Here is a 22,525-nt window from a genome sequence, read left to right as displayed (position 1 = left end):
TTCCTCTCTTCCTGCTTCGGCTTCCCAGTGCGACCCGGGGAGTTGCAGGGGAGACGAAAACCAGAGAAGGAGCCTGATCCAGTGCCCTTTGCAGTCAGTAGAAAGATTCACACTGAGTTCTGAGAGCAATGAATCAGGCCCAAGGCTTGTCCGTATGTAATTGTTTTCTCACTGTCCTCCAGGTGGCTCATTTACTCCAAACCTTTCTTTGATGACGACCCCTATGTTTTGGAGCCTGGCGGGTATCCCAATTTAAAAGCCTGGGGTGCGAAGGACCCTTCCGTCTGCTCTATGCATCCTATTAAACTGGTGAGTGCTCTGCACTGGAGCCTCCCACCTTCCCATTGGGGGATGCTACCAGCTAATCACTCTGTCCCTTCTAAGATACACAACCTTGTATCAGGATCAAGTATATCTTATAAGGGAGGGCCACCACTGTTGGAATTTGAAACTCCCCTGATGGAGATCGTTTGTCCTGAGCTGCATTTTCAGAAAGGTGTCTGGGACCTAGTGAAATGGCCAGTGCACTGTGGTGACTGGAACGAAGCAGGAACACTCTGAATCCCAAGGGCTGCACAGGGCAGGTGTCTCATCAGGCCAGAAGACAAGTGAAGCTCACACACTGCCCCCTCCTTCCTGACAAGACTATAAATCAGTCAGATTTTACTTCATTAGCCCTTAGCCTTAGCCTTGAATCCGTGCCCTGCTTCACTCTCTCTCTGCTGGGCAATTCTCATTCTGGTTTCCTCTTGTTTCAGGGCTGCCCTGCTGTAGAAAAACCTGGAGAGCCCAAGGTAAGAGAAGAAGGGACTTGCTGAGCCCAGGCCCTAAAACTGATCAGGTGAAAGGGTCAGTTCCCAAAGGGAAGGGTGTCCAGAGTGCTCACAGCTGCTGCTGAACCGGCCACTCCCCCCGGGAGGTGCTGTTGGGGAACACTCCAAGAGATGGGCTAGGGGACTGCTCACAACCCACTCTCAGCTGTTGCTAGGAGGAGTGACTATAGAGAATAGTGTCAGAAGATTGGATGTGGCAGTGCTCCTGCTACTCCAGCCTCTTCCAGTAGGGGGCACTGTAGGGAATGGGGCAGGAGCGCAGGCTGTGGGGAAGCTCCCAGCTACTCTGATCCCAGCCTATCCCAGCAGGAGTCACTAGGTCTGGATCTGAGGTTCCTCCATCGCCATGTGTTTCCTGTGTCTCTCCAGGCAGTGATCTACGAGAAGGCATGTTTCCAGGGCCACAGCTGCGAAGTGAACCGAGACATCTATGCTCTGAAGAAAGAGGAGAACAGCCAGGGCCCTGTGATGTCCACGGTGGGGTCTCTGCGCATCCTGGGGGGCTGGTGAGCGTATGGAGGAACTGCAGGGACCGGAGGGTGGGATTATCGTCATTGCAAAGTGCCCTGGTGGCCAAAGTCCCAGGTGAAGAAGGAGCCCAGAGGTGTCCAAGCCCAGGAGCTGTTCTGGGGGAGGTGCCCCCTATACACAAAGAGGAAAGGGGTCCCCCTAGCAATAGGAAAAGCATCTCGATAGCCTGAGGGTGAGTGTGGGTCCAGAAGGTGCATGATGGGACTGCTTGTCTGTCTCCATTTCCTCAGCTGGGTTGGCTATGAGAAGGAGGGGTTCCGGGGCCACCAGTATCTGCTGGAGGAAGGCGAATACCATGACTGGACGCAGTGGGGAGGCTACAGTGACGAGCTGGTGTCCTTACGGCTGATCCGGACGGTGAGAGGAGCTGGCGGTGGGGCCGGCAGGGTGTCTGACAGGATTGCCATCTCCTTTACTCATGCCAGCCTGGGCAGGGCAGGCTCTCCCACGCTGCCCGCCCACCCACCCACGTGCCTCAGCTGAGAGTGCCAGAGGAGTTCAGCGCCTTTATCTATCCAGCCCTCGCCCTCTTGAGGCCACTGTCCAGGATGGTGCCAGTCAGTGCCAGCTGTTTTTGTGCTGTGGACACCTGTCCCGCTGGGGCTCAGAAGACCCACCAAACTCATTACACACAGGGCACCGGCTGGTAACAACTGTTCAGGCTGGATTTGAACCAGTGAGCAAGTGGTTAGCCCATTCTCTGTCACCTGCAGCATCCAGCACCACTAGGGACCCAGATTGTGTTTGCAGAGGGATCCCACCATGCCCCAGTGGCACCCACTGCCAAGCAGTGACACACAGGGAGGAACTCAGGCAGACACAGACTAAGAGAGGGTTCCCCTCTTCCCACAGGACTTCTCGGACCCGGCGCTGGTGCTTTTCAAGGCCTTGGACTTCCAGGATGGGCCCAGTGTGGAGCTAAGCGAAGCGCTGCCCAACGTGGAGCTGGCTGGCTATGGAATCACAACCCAGTCCATCCATGTGCTGAGTGGAGTGTGAGCGCCCTGGGGAAGGGCGGGGTGAGGCTGGACTGTGTGGGGGCGGGGACAGTGCTGTAACAGGGAACAAGGGAGACAGCTTCAGTATAGAAGAGGGAAAAGGAGTTTAGGGTCTTGGCAAATCCAGTGCTGGGTAACTTAGTGACCTGCAGGAACATTTGTGCTAAGGACTGGGGGTAGGAATCCACATGCTTCAGGGCTGTTCACCACTGGGGTCAGGAAGTAATACTCCCCCACATGCAACACTGCACGATTGGCAGGGTGCATTGAGAGCCAGAGTGCTCACAGATGCTGCTGAACCGGCCACTCGTCCCCGGGAGATGCTGTTGGGGAACACTCCAAGTCATCCTGTTCCATTTCTCTGGCCAGGTGGGTGGCCTATGAGAACACAAATTTCTCAGGCGAGCAGTACATCCTGGAGAAAGGAGTGTATCGGAACTGTGAGGACTGGGGAGCCAGTGCCGGCCGGATCGCCTCTGTGCAACCTGTCCTCCAGGTGAGGAAGCCCTGTGTCTCCCCATATGCCTGCCTCCTGCGAGGAAGCCCACATTGCCCCAATTGCCTGCCCCTCTGGGCAAGAGTCCCACCCTGCCTTGCCCTTGCCCTATGGCCAAGGGGTATTAAGGAAAGAAGTCCTTCAATCTATGTTCTTTGGGCTTTATTCTCTATTGCCATCCACCTTCCTGCTACAGAGGGAGCGGCCAGCGAGGGGAGATGGCCCCGGGGCAATCCTCCCAGCATATTGCCTGTCCCGTGCTTGGTGTGGGGACAGAGCTGCTCCGAATTGGGGCCCTTTGCTCCACAGCACATCATGGGAAGCCCCCCAGGGCGTGAAGGGAGCTGGTGTGGGGCATGCGCTCCTGGCGCAGGCAAGGGGAGATAGTAACTGGTGTGGCTTGTTTTCTTCCAGGTTGGGCAGCACAGTCTGCATTTTGTCTCCAGGGTAAGAGATGGGATCCTTGGGGATGGGGGTGTAACCTGTCTCTCTCCAGCCTAGGCCTTTCTGCCGTGCCCATCCCCTGGGGTCTGGGTGCCTCTGGTAAGGGGATGTCAGTGGGAGTGGGCGCTGGTTTGGTGCTGGGTTGGACGCACAAGCTTGAGCTGCTGGTGGATGCTGCCTCGCGAGGTGCCATGAGCTGCCTGCTGGAGGAGTGGCACGTATCCTTCCCCGGGTCCCATCTCCATTAAATGTCCCCCCTCCAACCCCATACTCTGCTGGCGCAGGCCCAGTTCATTCAGTTTCGCTCCTTGGGTTCTCCAGATCCAGCTGTTCTCAGATCCCGATTACCTGGGTGATCATGTCTCCTTTGAGGACGATCAGGTGTCCCTGCCGGAGGCCTTCGCTCCCCAGTCCTGCAGGGTCCATGGAGGCAGGTAACGCATCCTTCAGCCCAGCCAGAGCTGCTATACATGCTCTGAGCCACGCACCCTAGTTACTAAGCAGGGGCGGCCGAGCTGGTGTCGAAACGCTGGCGGCTGCACGAACCTCCCAGAGCTCTGACGAGGTGATTGGGAAGGTGGGAGATCATGCCAGGAATACCTGAGGGCTCTGCCCCAGCGGGCCATTCGGGGAGTTGAAGAGTAGGGTCCTCAGTTCCAGATTTGGGGAGGCTGGGCCCTGTGTGTTTGGCAAGGGGGCTGGGAAGCACGTGGGCTTTTGAGGGTTGGGGTGGGGAGGATCTGGACGGGAGTTGCAGGGAACTGCCAGCTCCAAGGAGGGAAGGGCGTGGGGGCTGGTAGGTTAAGGAGGAATGCAGGTGTCTTGCAGGTTTGACAGAGGCGTGGCAGATCTGTGTGCTGGGGAAGAGGAGGGGAGGAGGGGGTGAGGTTCCCTGTGTTTGGAGTGGGCTGCAGCGGGTGCCGCTCACTGGTACATGAGCGTGGCACTGGAGGAGGGTTTGGGAAGAGCCCTGGGAGACTGCCCCCCAGCTCCCTGCCTGCACTGAAGGCGCCTGGGGACAGAATCATCCCTGTGGGTGCATCTCACTTCCAGCTGGATTCTCTACGACCGCTGGGAGTTCGAGGGGGAACAGCACGTTCTATCGGATGGTGAGTATCCGACGCTCACTGCCATGGGCTGCGTCTCATCCACGGCCATCCGGTCACTGCAGAAGGTCCCAATTGTAAGTATTTCAAATCCCAATGCCGCTGCTTCCTCCCCATTCTCAGTTTCTTGTCTTTGCCCCCAGCGTCTGCCCGTTTGGATGTGTATCGCCATGTGCATTCTCCCTGCCTGCCCCATCCTGCCGCTTCGCTGCCTCCATTCCTTTCTCTTTTCCCTGCAGTTTTTCTCGGAGCCCTCAATCTTCCTGCATGGGCTGGAGTGTTTCGAAGGGAAGGAGATAGAGCTGACCAGCGAGGTGCGGAGCCTGCAGGCTGAGGGCTTCAATAACCATGTGCTGTCTGTGCGCGTGAAAGGCGGGATGTAAGTGAACAAACTTCCTTCAGCAGCACACACCAAGAAGAGGGGCCAGCGACCTCCCAGGGGCCCCCTCTGACATCCAGAAATAGTGATCCACCTGGATAAACCAGGAAGAGTGCCCGGCAGTGACCTTCCGCCCACTAGGTGCACATCCATCACGACCAGCAGTGCTGTACCCCACCACACGTCCTGGGTACTGCTCAGTTGTGACCCACCTTGGATTTCCGTCACCCCCGCTGCAATAGGGAACGGTAGCCACCCTTCTGTGATGCCTGACACGTACCCAGGACAGTGACCAACAGTGATTCTCTTCGGAGCCGTGTCACACAGAAGGAAGTGTCCAGACACTGAGGGAACCACTCCACACCGTGCTCAGAGCCGCAGGGAAAGCCCTGCCTCCCTCCTGACGGCTGTGACCAGCTCCTGAGACTGGGACAGTCAAACCCAACCTATGCCAGCACCCAGAGCCCAGCCCACAGCTGACACTATGAGCCTGGTCACAGCTGCCCCAGGCCAGCCAGGCTGGGGAAGCCTCTCCCAGGTCTCCCCTTCACAATGTGCTGTGGGAAAGGACTCAGTGCCCCTCTGAGGCTCCTCCCCAGAGACAGGCGCTGCTAAGGAACAGCGGCAGAGCCAGAACCAGGACAGACTCGTTCTGTTTGCTTCTCCCCATCTGACCCGGGGTCCCACCCCACTGGGATGCCAGCCAATCAGACTGTCAGCTATGCAGGTGTGTTTTGGCTCTGCCCCTGCACTGGCAGGAAGCCAGGCTGTGCAGTTTCCAGGCTGAAACAATAGGTTAACAAACACTCCCAGGTGGCTAAGCCCTGCCCCAGATGTGGAAGAAGGTGAAGGTTAAAGAATAACCTGAAACACACAGGCCTGGCAATTTCCCCAGGTAGCACCCTCTGGGTGTTAACTCGGAGCAGGCTGGCCTTGAATTAAAGATGGAATGAAATATTCTTGGAGACGCCTTTTCAGACGGGCTTAGCTCCCCGAGGCTGAGTGCTGAAAGCAGGTTCACTGCTGTCAATCCGTGCATTTAGTTATAGAAAAATAGCTCGTAAGAGGGAAGTCGAGCTTCTTGCCCCAGGTCACACACCGATCTCACAGCTGGACCCAGGAGCCCTAATTTCCAATCCCGTCCTGTAGCCATTAGACTGTGCTCCCTCTAAGACCTGGGGAATAAAACCAGGAGTCCCGACTCTAATCCTGTCCACGCCGCTATCCAATCCAGCATGTAACTACCATACAGTTTGGTGGGGTCTCTAGGGCAGCGGTTCTCAAACTGTGGGTCGGGACCCCAAAGTGGGTCTCAACTCTGTTCTAATGGGGTCGCCACGGGCTGGCTTAGACTTCCTGGGACCTGGGGCCGAAGCTGAAGCCTCGCCCCACTGCCCAGGGCTGAAGCCTGAGCCTGAGGGCACCCTGGGGGGCAGGGCTCAGGTTACAGGCCCCCTGCCTGGAGCTGAAGCCCGTGGGGTGGCAGGGCTCAGGCTTCGTCCCCCCCACCTGGGGTGGTGCAGTAATTTCTGTTGTCAGAAGGGGGTCGTGGTGCAATGAAGTGTGAGATCCCCTGCACTAGGGTGATGCCCCTCCTGGCCTGTGCACTCTTTGGAGCAGTCTTCTGCACGGGGAAGGTACCAGAATGTCGTTGCTCCCTCTCCCCTCCCCCCAGATGGGTGCTGTGTGAACACAGCAACTTCCGAGGCCGCCAGTGGCTGCTGGACTGTACGGAGATCACCAACTGGCTGACCTACAGCGGGCTTCAGCATGTAGGCTCTCTCTACCCCATCAGGCAGGTGAGTGCTGGGCACCAAACCTCCCTCACTGCTGTGTGTGCTGGAGGCAAGGAAGAACCGACAGGAAGTCCCGTGCTCTTTCCTAGCTCACGTTCTCAATGGGGGAGTAACAGGAGAGATGCTGACAGCCATGTATCACCAGCGCAACCCACTCTGTTCCTACTGAGCTGAGTCAGTACATTTATTCTCCATGGTTTATGCCATGGTCAGAACTTCAGATTAGCGGCAGGAACAAAACTCAGCTCTTCCTGCACCTAAAGCCCAGCACTTTTCCCCTTGAGCTAAGAGAGGCTCTCCATTAGCTGTTAGTACTATAGAGCCTATGACACATTTTGGAGCAGTTCTGATTCAGCCCAGTAGAGGGCAGTGATGCACAGGGACACTAGCTAGCTTCTCCTTATACTGGCTCATTCTTTACACTCACTTATGAACAGACCCAAGCCATGTAACTGTACCGGGAGGAGGGTGGCTATGGTGAGCGATGCTGTGAAATGGGGCAGCAGGAGCTCATGGTTTCTCTCCTTCCAGAGACGGATCTACTTCCGGATAAAAAACGCAGAGCTGCAGTTCTTCCTCTCTGTCCCAGACGACGTTGAGGACATGAAAGCAGGACGCGTGGTGGTCTCGGACCTGAGTGACCAGAGCAGCTCCATCTGGTACTACGAGGAGGGGCTCATCAAAAACCAGGTTAGGACTGGCCCCTGCGTGTGGGTGACTGGAGACTCGGAGGGGACTCATGGGGATGTCGCCAGCCCTGGATAGCACGGGTTGTAGGCAGCCTGAGATGGGCCCAAAGCAGAACCCCAGATCCATACCCCACGTCCCAGGTTCAATCCCCGCTGATGGCCACGGTGTCCGTATGTGCATACAGCCGTGAGTGGTTACCATGGCAGCCTTGTTCATCTCTCAATTATTACCCTGCCCCCAGAGCTGGAGGGACCGTTTGGGGCTGGTCCCGCTGGATCATGGCTCCCCAGGGAGGTGCGTTGCAATGGATCCATGGTTCTCCTCATGCCGGGCAGGACGTCACACCTGTGGACTCAGTTTCTGGGGTTACTCCCTAGCCCACTATGGTGCAGGCAGCCAGCAGAGAGCAGTGCGTGCCCCTGGAAAAAGGCTCCCCCAGCACTGACGTCCCCCTTCATCGGTTCTGCACTTGGTATCGCAGGGAGGAATGTCCCTGGCACTTTGCACTGGACTTTGCCTGTCCCTCATTGCGAGGGCCAGTCGGGCGTGGGAGGTAGCAGAGGGGCTGACTGGTTTGACTGTTGCTGGTTTCAGGTTGCCCCCACCATGAGCCTGCAGGTGATTGGTCTGGGCGAGAAAGGCGCCAAGGTGGTGCTGTGGGCTGAGAGCCGAGTTCCCCGCCAGACCTGGAGAATCGATTCTTTCGGGCGGATCTGTAGCCAGATGTTTGAGGACATGATCCTGGATGTGAAAGGTGAGGCATGGGCCTGCCCACTTTCTGAATTCGAGGGGCAGGGAGGGCAGTGTCTCAGGTCCTCAAATCCACTCCCAAAATCCCCGGGCTGTGGCAGAGACAGCCCTGCCCACTGGGGATGGATCATTTGACTGCTATGAATGTTTTTGGGTGGAAAACTGTTTCTTTGAAGGGTGGGGTAGAGGGGGAAAAGCTGAGGCTTTTTACTTCCCCACTGGAGACTGGTCAGAGGAGAGGCTGCATGGCCGAGTGGCAGAGCCCAAGGGGCAAAATAAGGGTACTGAGCTACCGGAGAGGCAATTACCCAGCTCCTGTAAATAATGACTAAAAGCACTGGGTCCTAGCTGGGAGATTGGCAGGACTATGGGGAGAAGGGAGTGGAGTTGAGGGCCGGGAAAAGGGAGAGAGAAAATACCTCCTATCTTTTCCCCATCAAACTCTCCCCTCTCTCTGTGCAGGGGGCAGACTGTATGACCGAGATCACGCCATCCTCTGGGACGTGGCTGAGGAAAGACCCACGCAGATCTGGGACATACAAGTGCTCTAAGAGCTTACATTCAGGCCTGGATCCTGTTGGAGGTGTCACCAAGTGCCCCCAGCTCTTCCCATGGTCTTTCTGGGTTATCAGGGTTCCCTGCAAACTGATTCAGAGGTGCTCCTACCAGAAAGTATCCCCTGCCCTGGAATGGAGCCTGGACGGGCACGTCTCTGCAGCCTCTCCTCTGCCCGCTGGCCATTCTAGGGTTGTGACTACTCCAGTTCAACCCTTTGTCAATTCCAGGGATTACCTGGGAGTGAAGGTGGCACTGACTATCCTGTTTCAGCATTCAGGGGCTCATCAGGACCCACCTAAACTATAGCGAATCACCCGTGTAGTGCCATGCGGTACCCGTGTGCACACATGTTGTGAGTGCGAGCAATGGGCCATCTGGAGTCCTCAGGCTCCAAGCCGGCTCTGGTGCGACTGATTTGGGCTGTACAGCAAAGACTGAAACGCAGACTCCTGCCCTGTCATGGCTTCCTAAGCCCCTGTATTTATGTGTGCGTCAGATACAATCCTTTTTCTAACACCAGCTCTCTGGCTGGGTGCTTGGTTTGTACCACCAGTCGCGCGCTAACATACTCGTTGAGTTGGTCTCTGAGATGCCGCTCAATGGATGGACGTGAGACACTAGGGCAGGGGTTCTCAAACTGGGGGTCATAACCCCTCAGGGGGTCGCAAGGTTATTACTTGGGGGGTCATGAGCTGTCAGCCTCCACCCCAAACCCCGCTTCGCCTCCAGCATTTATAATGGTGTTAAATATAAAAAAATGTGGTTTTCAATTTATAAGGGGGGGGGTCACACTCATATGCTTGCTATGTGAAAGGGGTCACCCATACACAAGTTTGAGAACCCCTGCACTAGGGCCTTTCACACAAGGGAGGGATCATTGTACACACAACCAGCTACACGCCTTAACATGGGCGCAGCCACCGCGCACGCCCTCTTGTGTTCAGAGTGGCAATTGCAGGGTACATCATTAATTGCATTTCCAGCTAGCATCCATCGTTGGGGAGTATTTCCCAGCTGAGCATCTTAAAGCACTTTATAAACATTAATAAATTAACACCACCCCATGTGGAGTTAGTAGCTCCCAGTTTACATTTGGGGCAACTGAGTTGTACAGACTTGAAATGTCTTCCCCAAGGTCCCACAACAGACAGAGCTAGGAATAAAAATCCGCTCTCCTGCTCCTATGCTGAGCACTGACCCGTGCTTCCAGTGTGCTGTGTATGATCCTGCATGTGCTCTCCTCCGAACACTATTTATTAAGTGCAGAGAATGAGCTTGCCTGTCAATAAGGCGTCCATGTCATACGAAGCACTGTGAAGATCTCAGATTTTGCACAGGGTGACGCCTCTCTGTCCATTCAGTAGTTCTGGCCGAGCCCCTTGAATGACCCTGGTCTATTCAGAGACTTAGCTGTTGCCCTGCACTTGTTTAGTTGCCATCCCAACATCAGGTGATCTTGACCCGCCCTCTAGCATGTCACCTAGTAGAACTTCACAGCAGATCTCTGATGAAGCTTCGACCGCCAACCCCCAACAGGCTGCAATGCAGTCTCCTCTACTGTCATTGGAGTAGCATTTTCATTCAGCTGGTCTGCAGGTCTGCACCCAAACCTGCATCAACAGCATTAGACATTGAGCCTGACCGCTGCAACCTTCTCTGACTCCATCTTCAGTCTCCCTTGACCTGTGTAATTCCTGAATCAGCTGCAGATCTGTGGCTTTCACTGCTCAAGACTCTCCTTGTATTATACAAACACACACTCTCTCTTTCATATTCATTCATGCTCTGGGCCACACACAGCACTAGAAAAGGCCTGCAGGGCACAATCCTGCGGTAACCAGGAGAGAGATGGGCTGTATGGGGCAGGGAAGGGTCTTTTCCCCCTTAATTTCTATGCTTGTATAAAATTTCACTTTATCTATAACAATAATACTAATACCTAGCTCTTATATAGTGCTTTTCATCTATAGATCTCAAAGCACTTTATAAAGGAGGTCAGTAGCAGTATCCCCATTTTACTTTACAATCAGAAACAGAGCAGACAAACATGGTGGAAGGGAAAGTATTACACGCAGTCACGTGAGTATGTTCCCCCCCCCGCCCACCAGAGATGGGAGAGTTTATTCTGAGGGTAACAGATGCTTGTTGAGTTAATAAATAAACTCTTGTTCTTGGGTCAGAAGAATACCGAAAAGAAAGCGGCAGCTTGTAAGACAAAGTGTAGGTCTGCAATCCTGGATGGGTTGTAGAATAATCCTCTCCTGCCCTGTTTTATTGTATTAATGCAGAATTCTCACCTCCATCATCAGCCTTATTACCACTAGAGGTGAGCGAAATCCAGCCTTCCTGGCTCCTATTGGAGCTGGAGCTCTGGGTTGTTCCACATCTGGACCCAGATCCGAATTTTGGGTCTGAATTTCTCTAGCTACACCCGTACAGTTCCTGATTGCTCTCCAAGCTAACGCCTTTTAGGACATGTCTAGATGCAGAGTTGCGCCAGTCTAACTAAAGACGTGACTTTTAAAGTGACTTAGTGCAAAGGCTGTGTGGACACTCGTGTTTTAACCAGGCTTACTTTGGTTTAGCTTACACTGATGAGGGTGAGATCAAAATAAGCCACTTTCCAACTGAAATAAGAGTGTCTACACAGCCTTTTGAACCTGCTTCACAGTATCGAGTTAAAATGACATCTGAAGTTAAGGCGCCTTTCTCATGGATGTGTAGTTTCTTTATGGCTGCTGTACTCCTTCGTGACCCCTAGAGGCCACTCTTTGTTCACTAAGCATGTTGTACAATGGCGCTGTTGATCAGGTGGGTGAAAGGAAAGAGGTGTGCACGGCACAGTGTGGGTGCTATGGGGCTGGGAAGGGAGTTTCATTTGTTAGCTGCAGTATTGCCCTTGTCAGAGGCCATAGAGTCAAACACACAAAAGGGCTGGATAATTTTGTGGCCAAGGTTAGCATTTTAGTTCTGTGAGCTCAACCAGATGTAAACAAACTTCATGCTCCAGGGCACAAGCTGTTTGCTGCTGGTTTGAGTCAGGAAGCAATTTCTCCCCAACTGCAGTAACTGGATTGGTGCTTTATTTGTTCAGTTTACTTTCCACTGAAACATCACTTCTTAGTCACTACATGGGTCAGGATTGAAAGGCCAATGACCTTGTCTGATGTGCAGTCCCTACGAGCCAGACCCTCAGCTGGTGTAAATCAACGTAGCTGAGTACAGCTGTGCTGTTTACACCAGTTGAAGACTGACCCTAAACTCTGAGGCATGTGAATGGACTTGAGTGCACAGCGCAGCATCCAGCTGAGCAGCGGAAGTCATGTAAATCCCTGAGATGATGCGCTAACAGGTTCCTAAAGGCCTGCTTCACTGTATCACTGGAGATGGGTGGCCCCATCTTGCGAGGAGCTGGGACTCTCAACGGTCAGTGAGGTGATCCTGGGTCACTGTTCAGTCCCTAGCTTATGCTAGATTTCGAGTGAGCTGCGAATTGATTTGAATAGTTTGGAAACTCAACAGAGCATCAAGCTTCTGCCGTGTGTGCGGGGCTCAGCCCATCCTCTGCAAATGCAAACACAGTGCCCCAGCCACCTGCCATTTGGTGGGGGCCTCTCCTAACCACATGCCATATGCAGATACCAGGAGGATCCACATGATCGGAGGACCTAGGCAGATACAGCTCCTTGTGCACTCAAACCCTCAGCAACTAAACCAGGGGGGGGGAAATGCTTTTAAAACATCCATGAGGTAAAGTTGGCTTTGATGAATGGCTTGAGAAATTCACACATTACCCTCTCTCCCACACACACTCCCAGTGTGCTGAGCCCTGGGATGAAAGAGCCATTGTTACACTTTGCAGCCAGGAAACCCCGCTCTATTTTTGTGGCCTGAGGCCGCTCAAGCGGTGCTGCAACTTTTCACACGTGCCTGCATGCAGTCGTTACATAGGAAATGGTATATTTAGGAGAGCAGTGGGCGTCAGCACCATCCTGTTTCGAACTGAAGATGAGCCCATGCTGTAGACGGCTGATGGAAAGCCAGGGCTGAACTGTCCTCACAGTCAGGGGTGTTTGGAGGTGGGTTTGTGTCGGGCCCGCCTGTAAGGCAGGGAGTTTTCCAGTCTAGTCCAGTTTCTGCAGTCCAGGCTGGGATTTAGGGCTGATTTACATACAAAATGTGCACTTCTTTAACTAAACGACCTTGAAAAACTCTCTTCTGGCCATGGCTAGGTGAGAAGGTTGGGCTGGTTTCCCTAAAGGTATGGGGTTTAAACCAATTCGCTGAACTGGGACAGCCCCTGGGTGGACACGCTTCTTTCACGGAGAAGAGTGGCTTTTTTTGGCTTAGCGTACATCAGTCAGGAATCGAACTGAAGCTAAACCACAATAAGTCATCCTTAAACCAATTTAGTGAGGGACACGCGGGGGTGGATGGAAGCAGCTGAACTAAACGTTAGGCAGGGTGGCCTAACAGATTAAAGCACGGGCCTTGGACATAGGAGCTAGGGAATATTAATGTGGTTGGGTGTAGACAAGGTTTGAATGTTTCCTTAGTCCACCGGTCTAATGTCCCTTTTCCCTCTCATGTGATCTTCAGCCTAAGTTTCTTTTTCAATGTTCTCTATTCCAAAGGGCTGGGAGAGCAGCAACAATGTGTTTGTGTCAAGGCCTGGTTGTCACATAAAGGCACAAGTTTAACTAAAGGTGTGATTTTAAACCCGTTTAGTTACGTGAGTCCAAGCCCTGTGTGGAGAGTTCATTTAAGTCTGGCTTGTATTGCTCTAGCTTGCATCAGTAAAGGTACAGGTGCCAGCTTTAAACTGATACGTGTGGCCGTAGAAGGGGTTGTCTGTGTTTAATTTGTGATTTTAAGTAGATTGGTGCAGGGTTATGTATAGATAAGGTTTTAACCTCTCTGGCTGAGTCTGCACTGTCACCATGTCCAGAGGGTATTGATGTGAGGGTGAAATGGGCAACTGAAGAACACTCAGGCCAAATTCATGCCTGCTGTAATTTCACTGAACTCAGAGTGACCTCAGCTACATCTCTGGCCCCGTGTGTCTAGAGCAGTGGTTTTCAAACTGGGGTATGCAGACTCCTAGGGGTACACGAGCTCTTGTCAGGGGGTATGTGAGAAAAATCCTGTAATGGTGGACAATGCATTTTATTTAGTAAGACTTGGCAATCTAACCATAGGACTAGTATGACCCTATCTCAGATGTGGGGCTATGTGGGAGACAACATTATTTGGAAAGGGCAACGCAGCATAAAAGTTTGAAACCCCACTCGTCTAGAGGAATTTGATTCAGCTAAAAGAAGATGATGACACACACTCGGCAGTAAGGAAGCCTGTCTTTCATTTTATTAGGTTGAGTTGGCTGCCACTCTGTAGAGATCAGAAAGACCACAAAGAATTTATATTCACATTAATTTCTCAAAGCATCAGAACTTGTTTTCATGGAATGGGGATCTGTCTTCCAATGGCTAGGCCTGGGGAACTTCAGATTAGTGCAATACATACACAAGCATGCAACAGAATACACCCTTTGCTGCAATCTCAGTCTCTTTTCCTTGGGGAGGCCCATTCTGCACAGGAGCTGCTCAATCAATGGCAAGTCTCCTCAGGTGGTGTGGTGAGACATGCTCTGCCTCTCCAATGTGATCCTAATGGGAACCTCCATGCGAAGCTGGACTCTGCTGCCAGGATTCCATCGCAGTTGGTGGAATGAATGGCTCTGATGGGAAACGAGGAAAGAAGCCGATGGCAGCAACGAGAAGGGTGCAGTGGGTGTGTTGCAGGAAGATTTCAACTGGAGCAGTTATGCTAGCTGGGTTCTGAGGACTGGCAGGCTGCAGCGGGGTGCCCAGCAGGAGAGGCTGAGGTGGTGACAGGCAGAAGGCAGCATTGGCATCTCTCTGGGGAGTGAAGTGCGGGGGCTCATTTTGCTCGGAGGAGGTAAATTGCTGCCAAGGCAAACACCAGCAAAAGAGAAACTGGGACACAGCAGGGTGTGCCCAGGTTAGAACTGGATTTACCTGTCGAGTTTTTCTGGAAGAACAACCAGAACGATTATTAGAGTAAGGCAGTGGCTCTGTGTCATTCCTGGGCAGCCCCATGCTGAGTAGCTGTGAGGATGCTTGGACCTTCCTCATTCAGATCAAGATATAAATGTGGGATTTGCCATAATGGCGCTAACCAATTGGTCCATATAACCCAGTATCCTGTCTCTGGCCCTGAGCAGTGCCTGATACTTCAGAGGAAGGGACAAAGAACCTTAATGAATGTGAGCAATTGTGGGAGCTCCTTCCTGACCCCACTGAGCAATCAGCTTATGTCTTGAAGCATGAGGGTCGTTTATCCCGATCTCAGCTTGCACGTGTTGTTAATGGTCATAACAGCATCCATCCCATTTTAAAATCCAGCCCCAGGTTGTGACTCTGGGACCCTGCCCAGTCAAGAGGGAAGGGAATTTTAAATGTAGTACAGATATGCAGTTCCCTTGGTAGGGGATGTAGTCTGAGGCTGCGGGCAGAGTACCACTATTCTCAGCTCTCTAAGGGACAGTGTTCAAGAATCGTCAGTATCTTCCTCTCCCCATTCCGCTGCTTTACAAACTGTAACCAATCAGTCCTCACCATAGGTACATAAGTGTCATTATCCCTGTATCACAGAGGAGAGAATTAAGGCACACAGGGGAAGTGACTTTCTCACTGCTACCAAGTGGCTGTGAGGGGCTCAGAAACGCCCCCTCCCCCATCCTCGCCATGTGCTCAGGCTACTAAGCCGTGTTGCCTAGACCCACTCTGCTCTCTCTGTGGCTAGAAGATGTCCCAGCAGAATTCTAGCTAGGCCAGTTTGGCTCAAGAAGGGTGGTCTGTTCCAACCAATGGAGCAGATATCTTGCTGAGGACCTGCAAGCCTCCCCTACAGTGCAGCCAAGACCTCAAGGCTGTGGTTTCCAGTGCATGCATGACATTGTGTGAACAAAACAATTCCAGCCCTGAAACCAGCTTCCTGTTATGTACAGCTCTCCTTTTGCAGACCAGTGCACTGACTGAGGAGGAAATCCAGAGAGACAGAGAAGAGCAACTATAGAAAGGAGAAACAGATGAGACCTGCTGGGTCACTCAGGAGCTTTGCACAATCTACTCAGCAGTGACTCGATTGTAGGAGCTTCTGCCACTTTCCTGTCAGACCAGCCCACTCTATGGGAGCCTCACCGATCTTTTCTGAGCCAGTTTTGCCTTTTGGTTACATTGGTGCAAACCTGGGGCAGGTCATCCTCTCTGGAGCCACTCTAGATTTGAACCAGTGCAACTGAAAAAGAATTTAGTTCTTTCTGCATTTTGTCCAATTATATTTATTTATTATTTTCTATAGGTTCTTATTCCATGTCTGCCTGTGCGCCTCCCAGCAGTACAGTAAATGACATGATTACCATCGGTCATGGGTTGTTTGTTCTCATACCTCATCCAGCAAAACACTCTTGGAAAGTGTGTTTGGGGGGGAGTGGACGAGGAACTCATTTATCTGCCACCCAGAGGTCAGTGGGGACTCCAGCAACTGCAGTGGCTGTGGAACTAGACTATGACACAGGTGGAGACCCAGTGATCATAGAAAAGTGGGGCTGGAAGAACCTTAAGAGGCCATCTAGTCCAGCCTCCCCTGCTGAGGCAGGCTGGGAACACTGAGCTCAGCCATGGAGAACAATGGTTGGGAAAAAAAATCACAGCGAGCAGAACCTGAGCACTGGGAAAACAATGGAAAAGGAAGGGCCTGCTTTTCCAAAAGGGAACATCAAAACTACCTGACTCTATCAGACTAGGGGCAATTTAGCCAAGGCTCCTGTCTCTAACAGTGGCCAGTCCCAGCTGCTTCAGAGGAAGGTACAAGAAACCCTGCACTGGGCAGATATAGAATGACCTGTCCATAGAGAAAGTTTCTTCTCAACCCCCGTTAATTAATGGTTGACTTATGTCCTGAAGAATGAATTCTGTCTCACTTAGGTACTCATCTAGTTCCATTACCAGAGTATCTAGCACAGGGGTGGGCAAACTTTTTGGCCTGAGGGCCACATCAGGGAATAGAAATTGTATGGCGGGCCATGAATGCTCACAAATTTGGGGTTGGGTTTGGGAGGGAGTGAGGACTCTGGGGTGGGGCTGGGGATAAGGAGTTTGGGACGTAGGAGGGTGCTGTGAGCTGGGACCGAAGGGTTCGGAGGATGGGAGGGAGATCAGGACTGGGGCAGGGGTGCGGGAAGGGGTGCAGGTTCCGGCTGGGGGTGCAGGCTCTGGGACTGGGCTAGGGATGAGAGGTTTGGGGTGCAGGAGCGTGCTCTGGGCTGGGATCGAGGGGCTTGGAAAGTGGGAGGGGGATCACAGCTGGGGTAGGGGGTTGGGGCATGGGGAGAGGCTCAGGGGGTGCAGGCTCCGAGCAGCACTTACCTCAAGCGGGTCCCAGAAGCAGTGGCATGTCCCTTCTCCAGCTCCCATTGGAGCACATAGGAGCCGGAGCAGGGCCATGCTGCAGCTTCCGGGAGCCACGTGGTACAGCCCCTGACCCTGCGCCCCGGCTGGAGTGCTGGAGCAGGGCCGAGCCACGTGGTGCGGCTTGTGGGCTGCCTTAAAACGGCTTGCAGACCGAATCCCGCCCGTGGGCCGTAGTTTGCCCTTCCCTAACCTACACACACAAACACTAGGGCTCAAAGCCTGTACCCACACTGAGAACTGGTGAAGTCAGCAGGGCTCTGGGCGGCTGCAAGGATCTGTCAATGTGCGAAAAACTACAGGATTGAGGTAGTCTTAGACAAAATGAGCAGCTGAGCCTGAGATTTGCGCTTGCAGCCTATTGATTTATTCAGTTTATCCACCACCTAGTCACCCCAATAGGCACCTCTCAGGATTTTAAATTCATTGTTAAATATCTCACATGGAGCCATACAGTATTTAATTTGAAATTTCCAATCATTCAAATACCATTGAGAGAATCTCCCACCAAAGAAAAACACCAATCCTTTTATTCAGCCGTAACATGAGCCCCTGCTCCGCAGCCCCTCTGCCTATAACCCCCCAACCTCCTTAGCAGCCTACAAGAAGACATTGGCTTCGCAGCATGCCTGAAAAATTAATTGATCCAGGCTCTGGGAGGCCACAGTTTAACATAGTTACTAGTGATCTGGAGAAGGGATTGAGCAAGGAAGTGGCAAAACTGGTGGGTGATACCAAATTATTTAGGCAAGACTGGCAAAATCTGTGTGGAACTCCAGGGGCACCTAGCCAATTTACGGGAATGGGCAGCAGGATGGCAGATTACAAATGTGAAAGGAACAACTTCAGACGCTGGGTTCCACATAACCAGAGAGGAAAAAAAAACCAAGCCTTGCTGGGGACAGCTTGACTGAAACAGCTGCTATGTACACGCTGCAGCGATCGCTGGGAGCGGGAAAGGCGGGGGAGAGAACAACAAAAATCCAAACAATGCCTAGCGTATTAAAAGAATGAAATAGATAGTAATCCTCAAAATGATAACAGACTTGAAATATTCAGTGGAACATCCTCAGCTGGAGAGCACTCCCAGCGTGCAGGGTGGATCACCCTGTCGCTAGAAAGATACATGAACAGAGTGGGTCTAGAGACCTCCCTCCATGTGAGGAGAGATTGAAAGGCCTGGGATTGTTTAGTTTACAGATGCAGGGGACCGGCAAAGGGAGAGATTGGGGATCAATATGGAGATAATAGCACCTGCCTTCTTCACAGGGGTGTTGTGAGGATAAATACGTTAAAGATGGTGAGACACTCAGATGCAAATGAGGGACAGAGACGTACCAAAGATAGAAGATTGTTTGTACCGCGCCTAGCACAATGGGCATAGCATGCAGTGCTACGGTAAGACAAATAATAAATAACATCTATGGGTGGGGTTGGAGGGAGAGAAATTAAGATATAAACAACATTGGTAAATAAATTGTCTTTTTAAAACTCATGTGATGCTCATATACTATGGGGGTGAGCGTGGTATAAAAACCAGATTGAATTAGATTAAGGTAAACTATAGATTAGAAAGATACAATAAAATAGGATGACAGAGACAAACAGATCCGGATTAGTTGCCCCAGAACCTAGTCCTATTTCGCTGATTAGGGTTCAGCTGACCCAAATGTGGTTTTGGTGGAATTTGATATCCACCTGGACCATTTGGGCTGGTCTTACCGTTACAGATGAACCCTGACAGATTACAGTCATCAAATTCATCAGGAGAAGAGCAGTGACGAGCAGGACAGTCTTCATGTTAAACCTCCACCAAATTCCAACTGTGCTCTCTGTGAGTGAGATGCAACTTGTGCAAGGAAGCGTCCTCTTCTGCCCCCACCAGCACAGAAACAGAAGCTTTAATTTTGTCTGTTGAAAAGCAGAGAGCTCTCACCAATCAAATCCCTCGAAGCCTCCATGCCACACCTTACTTGGGGTGCTGGTCAGAGTGGATTTACTGTCACAGTGAAGTGGTCCTAAAAATGTACAACATTCATTCTGATGATGACACCCCCAAGGTCCCCCCACATCCCAAAAAACCCAGGATAGTAGCATTGATAAAATCACAGCTTCTCAGCATGGGCAATTCATCAACCACAATCAAAACTAGCCATGGGGTTCATGTACGAGACACTCAGGCAGACATTGCTAACTTGCACATCTGGATTTGGAGACGCCATTGGCAGCTAGCTGGGTTTGTTCCTGGGGAGCATGGTGGTGCTGCTTATCAGGGGGGTGGTTAAGAGGCTTTTGGCATCTGGAGGGCTTGGGTTGACTCTCCTGCCAACATACCAAACCCTTGAAAAAATACAGAAATTGGGCTTGTTCTTGGCTTAATTGGCTTGTGAATTGCTTGTTGACTAGTTTTTGGCTTGTAGCTTGTAGCTTCTTTTTTTTTATCTGCTCCTGGCAAGCAGGGGCGGGGGAGGCAAACAGGGGTAAGGGGGGCAAAGCGTTAGGGGTGCACAGCGGGCCCACCACAGTCCCAGACTTCACGCTAGGGGGATCTAGACACATAGAGTGTTGGGGCTCGTAGGGACTGGCTTGTTTTGGCCTTGTTTTGAAATGGGATTAGCTTGATCTTTGACTTATTGTGAAAGTTGAGGGGCCTAGTTATCGTGTTAAAGTTGGCAACTGTGCTCTCTTTATACAGCAAGTAGGAGCAGCAGAGGAGTTTGGCATCTGGGATAGGGGTTCTGCAGGGATCCCAGATCACAGGGCTCTTCAGGCCAGTTTGTCAGTCTTCTTTTTTCCCTACATTCCAAGAAGTGCATGGTCCCCAAAGCACAGGGCCACATGGGGCTGACAACTCAGCCATTATGGCTTGGAGAGGACAGGACTGAATCTATACTGAAGTGTTGGTTCTCCCACTCTCATGCTCAAGGTTTTCTAGAAACCTCAAAACATTCAAAACTACCTCATATCTCCTAGGCCTCGGGTGACAAAATCATAAATCAGCTCAGGCTCACTGAGATGTTTGCAAACATCAGCCAAACTTTCAGCTCAGCTGGCCTGAATTTCAGGTTTATTAACTAGCCCTCTTATTTTTCAAACAAAAAGTGGAAAATTGAGATGTAGATTGCGAGCCCATAAAGTTCAGCAGCGCTTTGATCTGGGGTGAGGGACAGTTCGGCCCCATCTCTCTTAAACACATTAAAAATATATTTTGAAGCTTGCTCATGATGAAAAGCATTTCCTACCTCATGAATTTGGACTGTTGTACTGAGCAACAGATACCACAGGAAGGGGCATCATATCTAGAAAGGTGATAGATCAGATTAGACAGAGCATAGTAACATTTCCTTTTAAACTTCAGTAACATCTAGTCAAAGCTGGTGACCTTCATCCTGCGTTTACACCAGTTTCACACCGGGTAACTCCACTGCCTTAAGTGGTTTTACTCCCGATTCACACTGGTGTCTGTGAAAGAAGAATTAGGCCCAGCCTATTTTGTGCCTTTTTAAGGCAGTTTGAAAAAAGTAATTGACCAAAATATTTTGGATAAAATGGACCCATTGGATTTCTTTGTGCGTATGAAATGTATCAGATTCTGGAAAGGGAAAGATTTAACATACAATATCTGAAAGAAACAGAAAATGCTGAAGCTTCTGCTTAGCTGTTTTAGATCTTTCTTAACGGTTTCGGTAAGCAGAAGAGTAAAAATGAAAGTTTGTTGGTTGAGGCTACCAGACCGTGAAAGAAGCGTGTGGTAATTTTCAGCATATATTTCAAATTCAGCAGGCCAGATCCTTAGCTGTTGTCAATTGTTGGCATAGCTTCAGTGGAAGATCTTTTTCTAAAAAATACATATGGGTTCCCCAGAAGCACCATGATGACAACCAAACAGCCATCTTGGATATTTCAAACATTTTGTTTATAGAGTTTTTCTAATGTTACACAGACAAAACAAGCGGGGTGGTACGAGAGATCAGAGAAGGAACACAGGAAGAAAGAAACAGTCAAAAAAAAAGTGAGAGGGGAAAAGAATTATGAAAATACAACTAAAAAGATATCTTCATGACCCTCATGGATCTTTTTGTGGGTAAGGGTGGGAGTACAAATCCATTGACATAAACCTTAAATGATCAGTTCATAACGTTGAAAACTGTCAGCTGTGTTTTGTTTTTTTTAACAGATTCTAAAAAAGAATAATTTCTTACTTACAGCTCATGAGTAAAATCTGACCCTTACTGGTGGGAGATGTGGGGAAATGGAACAACAGCAACCCATGAAATAGCAACAAAAAAGCATTGTCAACCCCTACATTCATAAATCTTGAGTCAGGCCACCCAAAATCATGAGACTGACTTAAAAAATCATGGGAGTTTTAGAACAATCAATTTTGCATCCTTTTTATTTGCATTCTGGTTTTGTAGCTTTTTAGGGTTCACCTTTTCTCCACAATCACAAGGTCTGTAATCTCTATATTTTGTTTAAATGAACGTTGAGATTCTCATGTAATAACATTACTCCAGGAGCTGAGGCTTTAAAGAAAATACCGAAATTGTGAGACTCCCAAGAACACTGCAAGAGTTGACAATTCTGAGTCTTGTGGTTAAAGCACAGGACCAGACCAGAGGTGATCTGGGTTCTGACATGCGGCGTGACTTTGGGCAAGTTGCTTTCCCTCTTAGTGCCTGTTTCATCATCTGTACAGTGGAGAAAGTATTACTTCCCTGCATCAGGGTGGATTGTGAAGATTAACCCTCTGACATACTTGAGGCTCAGATACTACTCCGTGAGGGAAAGCCTCTCCACAGAACAGCATGCAGCTATCCTATGAGACATCCTGTGGGCACAGGGTGAGTGTAGGGAGTGGGAAGGAGTGCCTGGTGGAGCAGTGCGTGCCCTGGGCTAGCACATGCTGCAGGCCGCAGCCCATAGGGTGACGAGGGAATAGCCAGGAGCCCGGGGCCGGCTGTGGGGAGTCACAGCAGGCACACAAGTGGGGGCCCTCTCTGGGGGTTTCCAGGTGGGGACCCTGCCACAGTCCTTGGGGATGGGGATCCCTGGGCTTGGCCTCATTAACATGGGAGGTTAATGCCTCATCCATTCCCCTATATCCCATCAGGGTATCTCTCAGGGGTGCTCCTTTAAGGGGGGTTAAGCCCCCTAGCTCCTCTTCTGTCCCCTGGGGGGGCATTCCCATTCAGGGGAGTAACTCCCCAGCCCCACCTCTCTCCTGGGCCGGGAGATCCCTCAGCTATTGCCCTTTAAGGGGGGCAAGCGCCCAGCCCCAGCCGTGTCCCGCGAGGGGCCCTTTAAGGTTGGGAGGGGTCAATTCCCTGCCTCTCCCCCCACCCCTTGCTCAGACCCACGAGGATGCGGGGGCGGATGCAGAACGCCCGAGCGTTGCATGCTGGGACTAGTAGTCTTTTCAGACGGGGTCGAGCCACGGGACCTTCGCGGA

The 22,525-nt window shown here is 51.4% G+C and overlaps 1 protein-coding gene and 1 long non-coding RNA gene across 3 annotated transcripts in view; one reads left to right on the top strand and one right to left on the bottom strand.

The window, feature by feature from the left end:
* The window catches only part of CRYBG2 (crystallin beta-gamma domain containing 2), a 31,851-nt gene extending 22,635 nt beyond the window's left edge, over positions 1–9,216 (top strand). The window contains exons 9-22 of one of the 2 annotated variants that reach the window (XM_030539381.1): positions 183–309; positions 759–794; positions 1,203–1,339; positions 1,595–1,721; positions 2,217–2,359; positions 2,732–2,858; positions 3,273–3,305; positions 3,624–3,736; positions 4,356–4,485; positions 4,648–4,787; positions 6,463–6,586; positions 7,115–7,273; positions 7,868–8,027; positions 8,486–9,216. In XM_030539381.1, coding sequence (XP_030395241.1) covers positions 183–309; positions 759–794; positions 1,203–1,339; positions 1,595–1,721; positions 2,217–2,359; positions 2,732–2,858; positions 3,273–3,305; positions 3,624–3,736; positions 4,356–4,485; positions 4,648–4,787; positions 6,463–6,586; positions 7,115–7,273; positions 7,868–8,027; positions 8,486–8,574 — 1,645 coding nt within the window. In that variant the 3' untranslated portion in view covers positions 8,575–9,216. Of the gene's footprint in view, positions 1–182; positions 310–758; positions 795–1,202; positions 1,340–1,594; positions 1,722–2,216; positions 2,360–2,731; positions 2,859–3,272; positions 3,306–3,623; positions 3,737–4,355; positions 4,788–6,462; positions 6,587–7,114; positions 7,274–7,867; positions 8,028–8,485 lie in introns of both variants that reach the window. The other variant, XM_030539380.1, reaches the window with a different exon arrangement.
* Positions 9,217–13,922: 4,706 nt separating this feature from the next.
* LOC115637688 lies at positions 13,923–18,968 on the bottom strand. Its single transcript, XR_003997325.1, has 2 exons — positions 18,796–18,968; positions 13,923–14,632 (listed from the first exon to the last, which is right to left on the bottom strand). It is a non-coding gene; the product is annotated as an uncharacterized LOC115637688 (long non-coding RNA).
* Between the last annotated feature and the right edge of the window lie 3,557 nt (positions 18,969–22,525).

This window comes from Gopherus evgoodei, chromosome 20 (genome assembly GCF_007399415.2).
Source record: "Gopherus evgoodei ecotype Sinaloan lineage chromosome 20, rGopEvg1_v1.p, whole genome shotgun sequence".
Classification (NCBI taxonomy): Eukaryota; Metazoa; Chordata; order Testudines; family Testudinidae; genus Gopherus; species Gopherus evgoodei.
Note: the sequence above shows the minus strand (reverse complement) of the source record. Positions and strands in the feature narration are given on the sequence as shown.